Source organism: Triplophysa dalaica, chromosome 12, assembly GCF_015846415.1.
Source record: "Triplophysa dalaica isolate WHDGS20190420 chromosome 12, ASM1584641v1, whole genome shotgun sequence".
NCBI classification, from domain to species: Eukaryota; Metazoa; Chordata; class Actinopteri; order Cypriniformes; family Nemacheilidae; genus Triplophysa; species Triplophysa dalaica.
Genome location: NC_079553.1, coordinates 8,430,428 through 8,441,464, shown reverse-complemented (window position 1 = coordinate 8,441,464; position 11,037 = coordinate 8,430,428). Strand labels below are relative to the sequence as shown.

The following is an 11,037-nucleotide window of genomic DNA, read 5'->3' as shown; positions in this document are numbered from 1 at the left end:
TTTTTCTGATCGAAAATGCGCGTTTCTCTTTTGTTTGACAGATTTGTGTGTCGGACGAAGAAGACTTTATTCATTTTTGTAGGCAATGCACCTAAATTACTCAAAAAAATGTGGTCTGGCTTTTTAGTGTTTATCCAATCTTATTTTCTAAGTGACTTTCCTTTTTTTAAAGACGCTTTCTTTGCATTTCAAATAAATGATTAAGATGATTTCAAATAAATTATTAAGATCGTGTATTATATCTCTAGATATTGCCAAAGTTTTCTTAATAAAAGCAATTGGCCCTGCGAAGCACTGAGTGCAATCTATAACAGCTGAGGGCTTCTTCGGCGACCTGTCAAAATAAAAGTCCGGTTAACTTGAACAAGTTATAACACACCCACTTTTTATCACACCATCCCTCATGATTTTCACTGAGTATATTATTAACTGTAGTTAACTAAATTAAATGTGCCAGTAAGATAAACAATCTAAATTTATTAAAATATTACTTGCGTTTAAGTAGACTTACTTGACCAATGAGAAGACATTTCTCCTAATTATTCATGACAGCGCTTTGTCATTAGAGCGCCTGTCTCCCATTCCGGAACCTTCGCCGGTATTTAACAGTTGTGCTTTACTTTTGAAGAAATGTGTTTATTAGGATACAACTTTAAACTCCTAACTGCAGTATCAATTTATCTATACTGTGTTATATAGTGGTTTATGGCTATAGTTTGGTATATTCAAATAAATATTAAATTCATGTTTAGTCATACATTTTATATAAATAAATTGTATAAATGGAGCAAAAGGGTGTCTTGATCCGCAGTCCCCATCCGAGTGCAGTCTTTCCCCACTACTTTAACATTATTTTACAACTTTACACGGTCTCAAAACATAGACCTAGGCCGCAATTTGGGCAGACACCCTCGATTCTAGTACACAAGGTTGTTGTCTAGGTAGGCAGCTCTGAGTTTTGAGACACGGGAGTTTACAGAAGTCTTTGAATGGGCGTGGCCAACATTGCGTGATTACGATAGACGAGCTTTTCCTGCCTCTGACAAGCGTGAGATAGTCCACTTCTGTTTACTTCATTTTAACAAGTATCTGCAATCGGTAAGGACGTACATGTTTATTTCAAATATTACGGAGTATGCGAACTGGTGGTTCTCAGCGCCAAAATAAACTTTAGTCGTGTGAAATCAAATGTGGCTTAGTTGTTGCTAAGCGATAGCCGAGCACTTCCTGTTCTGTTGCAAAATAAATAAGTTTGTTCTTCAGCTATAAAATATAACTTTGAAGAGTAAATATTTTAATGGTTATTAACGTTAGTTATGCTTTCGTATCTAGGTTTTATTAGCAAAAGAGAGTAAGATTGATTATCGATTAGTAGCGATTGAGTAACGTTTACTCAATACGTTATGGCATTCTTGTTGATTGAAATGGTTTACCGTATAATAATGTCTTATTACAATACTAGTTAAATGATCTCAAATTGTATCCAACAAACGTTTAAAGGCACGTCTGTAAAAATACATTACGTTAACGTTACATGATCAGCGGTTAAATGGTCGAATTCAGCTTTACAGGGAGTTAAAATTGCTTTAAGTTGTAAGGTTCGATATACATAAATTACAGACAGAACGAAGTTGTAATAGCTTCACAGCATAGCCCTCAAGGATAGATTTACACAAACGTAACTAACAGAGAACATAAAACCATTCAAACAACATCCCACCGAACAACTGAGATTGTATTGCGCTATATTTGTGTTAATAACTTCCCAAATATGCTATGCATGTGTTGATCTAGTGACTGAAGGCTTTTACATACTGCTGCTTTCTATCCTCAGAGCTAATTTAAGATGTTCTACACTTGTGGTCCCAACGAGGCGATGGTGGTCTCAGGTATGCTGCAGCTGTTCCGCATTACCACACAGACATATAAAGCAGCTTTAACTCGAATATGTATAGTCTACATTTACTCAGAAATAGAGAAAATAACAAAATATTATTTCATTACAGATTGCAGTAAATGAGCTGTTCGGTTGAACATTTGACTAGTAATCTTTAATGATTGTGAGGATCAATGGTGTTGTACAGACCACATTCCTTGGCTGCTTTTTTCTATGCAATTGTTTTGAAATGCAGGACCGGCTGTTTTCATGCGACTTGTATTCATATGGCAGGTCAAAACAGACAAAGTTCATAGAAATGACTGATATTTTGTGCACGTAGATATTAGTGGCTACAAACAACATTTATTTAGATGTAAACAACGTTGGTTGTGTTGGACATCACAGAAAACAATGTTAGCAACTGTAAGTTATTACAGTAGAGAAAACTAGTTGATTTATATCTTTTTTGAGGCTATTTTGCGTTCTGGGTTTAAAATCCTTATCTTGCAAACATCAAAGGATGTCACGTGGCGATGTATTATAACTGTACCTTCAGACGTGTCAATGTCTCGTTATTATTCATGAGACTGTGTTTTCTTGACCAATGAGAAGACATTCTCCTAATTATTCATGACAGTGCCTTGTGATGAATAGGGGCAATCGTGGTCTAATGGTTAGAGAGTCGGACTAGTGAAGGTTGCTGGTTCGATCCTCAGGGATGGCAGGTAACGATTGAGGTGCCCTTGAGCAAGGCACCTTACCCCTACATGCTCCCCGGGCACTGCAGTGATAGCTGCCCACTGTTCCGGGTGTACGTGTGTTCACCACTTGCTGTGCGTGTGTTCACTACTCACTGGATGGGGTTAAAAGCAGAGGTCACATTTTACCATACCTGACAAATAGGTCACTTTCACTGATAAGAGCGCCTGTCTCCCATACCGGAACCTTCACCGGTTTTTAACGGCTCTTCTTCTCACAGGGTTCACGGCCATTTTAATTGCATTTTTTTCAAAAACGATAGTGAGGTAGCTGACAAGGGATGTTTTTGTGACACTTTAAGTTCCCTTTTAATGAACAGGAAAAACTCACATTTAAAGCGTCCGTTTCCTCGTGATGCCAATGTTCAAACTTTAATTAATGTGTAATGTTGCTATTAGAGCATAAATAATATCTGCAAAATGGTAAAGCTCAAACTTAAATGCCAAGCGAGATATTGTCTTTAACAGAATTGGCTTTTCAAGGTCAACAGAGAATAGCTGGAATCGGACTACAGCCCATACTTTCCGGGTAATTTATGTCAATATTCCGAGATTTTGAAAAACCTCAGCCCAAAGGAATACGCCAAAAAAGGGGCGAGGTCTTCCTTAGAGAAGAGGGAGAGCCGCTGGAGTAGTGTTTGGTTATTATCAGAGCTTATCCTACAGCTGGTAATAAGAATTACGCTACAAATATTCAAAGATAACCAACCATCAAATAACAGCTTCCATGACTTTAATGTGAGCTGTGTTTGTGTGCATTCCTATAAAAGGCTTCTATGAAACGTCCTTTGCAGTCCTGCCTACAAATGTCTCTTAATCAATCTGCTTGTTTTATTATCCAACTCAGATCCAATATAAAAAGGCAAAACTAAGGTTTCTAATATTAATGTTTTGTCATTAATCGGTCAGGCGTCATTTCACTCGCCATAGTCGGAAATAAAATTTGCGATCTCTAACAAAGATTGATCTTTGCACAAGCACTAGGAGACCACCGTTGCACTTCGATCGATCTGCATGTGTTTAACTGATGAAGTGAAGTTTACTCTATTGTTACTGTTTATGCTAAAAGCCGCCAAATCTTATGAATACACGTGCACTGAGAGGGGGACCGACCAATCACAACAGCCTGAGAAGCGGAAGCTCGCTGATATGGTATGGGTGGGACATTTTCAGACACATGCTTAAAGCAGGCAACCAATCACGATAGACCTGGTCAGCTTTACCAATCAGTGTTTTGGAAGGAGGGATTTTATATAGACCAGAAGAAATCCAGTAGTTTTGTTAGAAGAGGGCGAGCGGTCAACTTTATATTTTCAACTATATGTGAAATAGAAAGCGTTTTTTTAAACTAGAAACATGAATATCCATTGTTAAACACCCCAAAAACATAATCAAAGCTTCAAAAACAAGAATGGCTCCTTTAATACAACAAGGTTAATGTACTCAGGTTATGTTGTGCCGTGGGCAGAGAATAAGTCACCAGGTCGATTATGTCTCTGTCACACTGAGGAATGGGTGGCTTTGTAAACAATAGACTGCCACTGTTGTAGACACACAGTGACAGGAAGTGGTTATGTGGTGTTTCTGAATGAAATCCAAGGCATTGCTGTGTTTTAGCAATCGTGCTCATAACATCAGTGGATTCAAGGATAACCTTTAAGTTATTACTGCTGTGCTCTTTGGTTAAATATTCCTGGTTTATACCAGCAAGCTAGCAAAATCTCTCTCTCTTTGTGTGTGTTTCAGGCTGCGGCCGCTCCCCTCCTCTGATGGTTGCTGGAGGAAGAGTGTTTGTTTTACCCTGCATTCAACAAATCCAGCGGTATGTATTGAAATACGAAAGACAGACCATTGAAACATGTACAAGTTTGAACACGTGTTCGTACGCACGATACGTTTTGTTTAATTATGTGCAGCAGTGAAAGTTTGTAATGTAATAACAAAATTGACTGGGGGTTACAGGCCTCATAATTGATGGTAGTAAGAACAAAAGCGTCTCTGTTTGGAGAGTCCAAGGTTTACATTCCACAGTACTCTTGTCTCAATCCTAAAGAAATACCTCCATTCCATTTTGTAGATATTTGCAAATGAATATGTATATGATTCACTCAAAGTGTCGAAAATGAACAACAGCTGTGTTCAGATGTCCACCTCCCTCCCTCTCTACTGCACTACGTATGTGACCCTGGACGACAAAACCAGTCTTAAGGGTCAATTTTTGGGAATGGAGATTTCGTCATCATCTGAAAGCTGAATAAATAAGCTTTCTATTGATAAATGGCTTGTTAGGATAGGATACTATCTGGCGGAACAACCACTGTTTAAAAAGCTGGAATCTGAGGGTGCAAAAAAGCTAAATATTGAGAAAATCTCCTTTGAAATTGTTAATCTGAGGCACTTTAGCAGGCCATCCACTCACAAAAATAAAGTTTTTATACATTTACGGAAGGAAATGTATAAAATATCTTCATGGAACACGATCTTTACTTAATATCCTAATGATATTTGGAAAAAAAGAAAGATCGGAAATTTTTACCCCTACATTGTATTTTTGGCGATTACCAAAAATGTTCCCATGCTACTTAAGACTAGTTTTGTTGTCCAGGGTCACATATATGATCTGTTTACTATATCAAGAGTCACAGCTGTAAGGTCAATCCTGTGCCAAAGCCACTAGCTAAGCCCACAATCATGGCTAAAAGCAGTGTAACAGCTGGCAATATGAAGAGAGGGAGACCAGCGGCTGGTTTTAATGGACATTAATGGAGAAGAGGCTTCTCTACGCTTTTCTAATAACATTCACTCTTAATGAATCTCGACAGCCTGTGTGCTAGTCTTCAATATGTTGTATACATATGTATAAATAGGGCTGTCAAAAGATTTATCACGATTAATCGCATCCAGAATAAAAGTTTGTGTTTACAGTATATATGTCTGTATTCTGTGCATATTGATTTTGTGTTTATACAAACATGCATATATTAAAGAAAAAAATATATATAAAAATGAATAAACATTCATTTAAAATTGTAATTAAATCTAAATAAATACATGTATATATTTCCTTGATATGTATACATGTATGTGTATGTTATGTTTATGTGTTTATGAATATAAAATTAATATGCACAGTACACAGAAATATGTTATGTAAACACAAACTTTTCTTGATGTATTTGACAGCCCTAATACTAAACGATTTTTGTTGGGAACTGTATGTTGGTTTTAGTTGGATTAAAACAGCATTTTATAAGAGAAGGCAGTGTGTGGAATGTAGCGGCTGTAGGATTTATTAACGGCATTACCACCATATTACTAGTATTTAACAATAGATAATATTGTGTAATATTTTGTGATATTGTAAATAACACACTGCTATATGTATGCCCATTAAAGCTATTTTTTATGAACAGACTGAAATTTAATCTTAAATTGTCACAAGAATCTGCCACATGACATCGCTGTCCTTCTAAAACCCAGATTCACAGTTAAGCCCATTGCACATTGAGTCCGAAATTTGCGTCCGTCATAAAAAAATTCGGACCGGGTTCGATTTTCTGCGTTTTTGCATCTGTCAAGCATTTTGAGTGACCTTTTTAATTATTCAGGGACACTGTACAAACAAGAGCAAAATACTGATTACTGATTGAAAACTGTGTTGTCAAAGTTGACCAGCACTTTCAAATATTTTTTTATTGCTTAGATATTTGCAAAACCCAGTGACAAACATAAAGGAGGACTAATAATAATGATTTATGGCAAAAATCATCAAATAATGGAGATATGAGGTTTAAGAATTACTGCAGCGATAAACTGTACCTGACCGATGTCAGTTCCACTATATGTTTGGCTGAAGTGCCTCATGTGTTCCAAGCTTATTGCTTTATTAGGACATGGACAAGTTGCTGCATTGTTAGATTCAGTTGACAGCTGCTATATCTGCCTCACTCTCGTTTACCAGTTGTTCTCTCTCTTGCGTTTTTCTCCCAGGATATCTCTCAATACTCTGACTCTGAACGTGAAGAGTGATAAGGTCTACACCAGACATGGAGTACCGATCTCCGTGACGGGCATTGCCCAGGTTAGTCATGCACCAAAAAACACACAAATCTGAAGTGTGCACTGCAGTTTGTAAACTACCGTGTCCTCTGCAGGTGAAGATCCAGGGACAGAATAAAGAAATGTTGGCCGCAGCTTGTCAAATGTTTATGGGGAAGTCCGAGACGGAGATATCTCATATCGCTCTGGAGACGCTTGAGGGACATCAGAGAGCCATCATTGCTCACTTGACTGTGGAGGTACTGAGAGATACCCCTGACCTTCAGTCAATATATACTAAAATGCTTTAAAACTTGTTTGTTAATGCTTAGGCAGCTGTAAACGTCATGAAGTGTTTTTCAAGAAGACACGTTATCATTATCTCTTTTTCTTCTCTCTGTAGGAGATCTATCAGGACCGTAAAAAGTTTTCCGAGCAAGTATTTAAGGTCGCCTCCTCTGACCTGGTCAACATGGGGATTGGCGTGGTCAGCTACACACTTAAGGATGTTCATGACGATCAGGTGAGTATTTGAGCTCCTCACACACTCGCTAACACACAATAATGTTTATACATGTACTGAAGTTAAAAACCACCCTGTACTTTCGCACAGAATTATCTTGTGTCGCTGGGTAAAGCCCGCACCGCTCAAGTGCAAAAAGATGCTCGTATCGGTGAAGCTCAGTTCAAGAGAGATGCTGTCATGAGGGTCAGATGTTTCAAACTCATTTACTTCATGTTTGTGTTAAATGGTTTTCACCAAAACTAAACGTGGGTGTTTGTATGTGTAGGAGGCTCATGCCATGCAGGAGAAGATCTCTGCTCAGTATACGAATGAGATTGAGATGGCTAAAGCCCAGCGAGACTATGAGCTGAAGAAAGCAGTCTACGACATTGAGGTCAACACTAAGAAGGCAGAGTCTGAAATGGCCTATCAGCTTCAGGTATTAATGACGTCCTACACAGGTGCAATGCAAGAAATCGGGAAGCAATCTTTGTGATGTAAATTCTTGTCCTAACCAACTGCAACAATTAATTGAACGTTTGGTTTCTACAATTGCGGCAACACACCGGGTATCACTTTGAATGGAAAACTTGAAATTGAACAGCGTGTGTGATTTGTTCCCTGTTCACATCAAGTCTGCTTAACCCTTTTTTACCCAATAGGTGGCTAAAACAAAGCAACGTATCGAGGAGGAGAAGATGCAGGTTCAGGTTGTGGAGCGTTCGCAGCAGATCACCTTGCAGGAGCAGGAGATCACCCGCAGGGAAAAAGAACTGGAAGCCAGGGTCAAGAAACCGGCCGAGGCTGAGCGATACCGTGTTGAGAGGCTCGCTGAGGCAGAGCGGTGAGAACAGCACATGCAACAGGAAACATAAACAGTAAAGTGAGGTCCAAAGCATAAGAAATCTCATAATTTTCCTCTCATCCTTTCTCATCTGACAGACTTCAGTTGATCATGGAGGCAGAAGCTGAGGCAGAATCCATCAGAGTGAGTCTGATGACATTGAATGTAACTGTTCTTTAAAGAAACCACACAACATTTAACTGTATTATATCTTCCTTTTGTGTCTTATTTTATCTCTCAGATGAGGGGAGAGGCAGAGGCCTTTGCTCTGGAGGCGAGGGGTCGTGCTGAGGCCGAGCAAATGGTCAAAAAGGCAGAAGCTTTTAAAGAGTACAAAGAGGGAGCTATGGTGGATATGCTGCTGGAGAAACTCCCACTGGTTAGTCCATCAATTAGTCCGTAAGATCAGTGATAAGGGGAGATGTGTTTAATGATGTTAAAGAAAGGATTGTCCTCCACTCCTCTAGATGGCAGAGGAGATCAGCAGGCCACTCTCTGGTGCCCAGAAGATCACCATGGTGTCCAGCGGAGGGGCAGAAGTGGGTGTGGCTAAGCTGACAGGAGAAATACTGGAAATTATGACTCGCCTGCCGATGGCGGTGGAGAAACTGACCGGAGTTAACATCTCACAGGTGACCACACGTCTACTTGTTGGTACTATTGATAGCTAGCAGGTATTCATGCCTGAAAGCCTTATTCAGCTGTATCAGGGGTAAGATACATGAGCGTTTGTCTGCATTCTCATTGGTTGTTGTAACATTGGATCGCTGCACATTGGTCATAAAACTTCATTAAAATTAAGATCAGTTTATTATGTTAAAAAACTTTACACAAATATTAAAAAATGATATTTTTTATCCAATTGAAATGGATTGTAGAAAACAATCTGAAAAAACATAATTTAAAACTGATATTATAAGCACGTTTTATTTTTATAAGAACACAGTAAAATGTAGTTTTAAATAATCAAGTCATGATTTCCACAATGTTCATTTCCTAATCATTTTCATTTATATATAAAGTCGTGGAAACAAATTAAGAGACCATTCCACATTTTGATTTACTAGATGTATTGTGACCAGTCCGTGTTTGTTGAATTTTAACAAAATCCAACCTCAGGAGTCATCCAACAGCAATGTGAAAGACTGACAGCATGACAAGACACATGAAAACTGTGCAAAAATCCATGTTATCATATAAAAAATATTATATATAGTACTTTTTCTAAATACATGTAGAAATATTACTGTCGCATTGCTTAAAAGTGAATTATATGAACTTGCTTTCTGCGTCTTTTCTGTTATTTTGATCGGGCTCTCCAGTTTTGATATTCTGCTAATAAATGCAAATAGAAACAATATTTGTATTTGAAATTTGTGAGAAATATTGTAAGAAGTTCACAAATGAAACAAAAATGATAATTTTTACATGCCAATAAATAATAAAAACTGACAATTATTTCGATTTTGTTACGGGGCTGTACATATACACCTATCTTACAATATATAGCATTATTTATTTGCATTTAATCGCTAACTGGTGTCAGTATGAACACCTTAATGGATGCTTTCGTACTAGTGACACACTTAAAGCTCATCCACACCTGCTTCTACTCAAAATACAGTAAATCTATGTCATTCTCTTTTTTTCCAGGGTGCCATAGCCCGTATGGGTTAAAGAAGTTTGTGGAGAGCAAATCGGAGCCTTAAACAGCTGCGATGTTGACCTTTCTGTCTTTGTGTGCATGAATGCATGCCTGTGTTTGAACTGAACCTGGAACGTCAATGTCATTTTAGTTCTTTTGTTGTAGTTCACCATTATGTAACGTTTGATTTTTACACCCGGTTTTGTGTTTAATGTGATTTTAAGTGAAGTGACTTTATATAATCATTTTATAAGTTAGTTAGAAGAATGCTTTATTGGTCAATAGGGAAGCAGGAGTACACAACAATATCATATTTTTGATTGTGAATTGTTTTTATATTTGCGTCCACATGTCTGTAGATTCTTCTTAGTTTCTGTCAAAGCCAAAGTGCATTTATAACTAGTCCATGACAGTTCACCCTAAGTGCATTACTGAATCCATGGAGCATGTGCATGCTGCCTTATATATCCAGATCTTTCCAAAGTCAAGACCTAACAATATTACGCCATCTTCTTGCCATTTAAACCTCTGTTTGACTAGCTTCTGAGATGTTCAGTGCTGTGAGGAACATATATTATAGAATTAACTGGCTAATGATATTTTTCTATAGAATCAAGTAAAACTGACAAACTGTATTGTTGGGAAGGGCTTTAGTTACTCTTCAGTCTCTGTGGTGTGTAAAGGGATATTTACAGCATGTTGAAAAGTGAGCGAGGGGGTGGGATGTTCGTGAGTAATACAACTGTTTTTTTTCTAAGTTTGATGAACAAACAGGAAAAAGAAGAAGAGAAGTAGGTTAGGTTTTCAACTCTGGCCACTGACTTGTCTCTGTGGCCACAGAAACTGATGTCAGTTTCCATCTCATAAGTTTCCAGTGGGTGCAGAAAACTGAAGCGAGTCTTTTCATTTTCGTTTTTATTTTACGGTTCTTTAGTGTAACCTATGCAGCCTTTCAAAGTGCCTATAAGAGCACCTTTCTCACTGAATCAAACTAATATCTAAAATCAAGCTGTGTTGTGTTTCAGTGATATCACTGTGATGTACCATCAGACACGTTCTGATATTAATCGTTTTCAAAATGTTAAATCTTTTACGATATTTGTTTTCATTAGAATGTCTGTTTGTTTCTATGTATGACAACTCCTTACTAAACATTGGCCCTAATGTTCAACGGAGATATAGATGTTTTCACCATTAAACCAATGATTATATATATTTTCATTCGGAGATACGTACATAGGATTGTGTGTTATATTTAATAATCAATAAACTATTGTCTGTGCTGTAATCAATAACTTGTCTTATATGTGTGCAGTGTTTGCATTTAAACACAATTTGATTCGTTCATATTTAGTCCATCATTTCACA

The 11,037-nt window shown here is 37.7% G+C and overlaps 1 protein-coding gene across 1 annotated transcript; it reads left to right on the top strand.

The window, feature by feature from the left end:
* Positions 1-989: 989 nt before the first annotated feature.
* Positions 990-10,957, top strand: flot1b (flotillin 1b). The gene is made up of 13 exons (XM_056761770.1): positions 990-1,098; positions 1,835-1,889; positions 4,384-4,459; positions 6,628-6,718; positions 6,792-6,935; positions 7,079-7,198; positions 7,289-7,384; positions 7,467-7,619; positions 7,843-8,024; positions 8,123-8,168; positions 8,266-8,403; positions 8,492-8,656; positions 9,678-10,957. The coding sequence occupies exons 2-13, from the start codon at positions 1,847-1,849 to the stop codon at positions 9,699-9,701; spliced, it is 1,278 nt and encodes a 425-aa protein (XP_056617748.1). The 5' UTR covers positions 990-1,098; positions 1,835-1,846; the 3' UTR covers positions 9,702-10,957.
* Positions 10,958-11,037: the final 80 nt, after the last annotated feature.

Excerpts from the sequence above, each read along its gene's own strand:
- flot1b (XM_056761770.1), top strand. The coding sequence starts at position 1,847 with ATGTTCTACACTTGTGGTCCCAACGAGGCGATGGTGGTCTCAG. Across the intron at positions 6,719-6,791 it reads CCGTGACGGGCATTGCCCAG|GTGAAGATCCAGGGACAGAA; the intron begins GTTAGTCATGCA and ends TGTCCTCTGCAG. Across the intron at positions 6,936-7,078 it reads TTGCTCACTTGACTGTGGAG|GAGATCTATCAGGACCGTAA; the intron begins GTACTGAGAGAT and ends TTCTCTCTGTAG.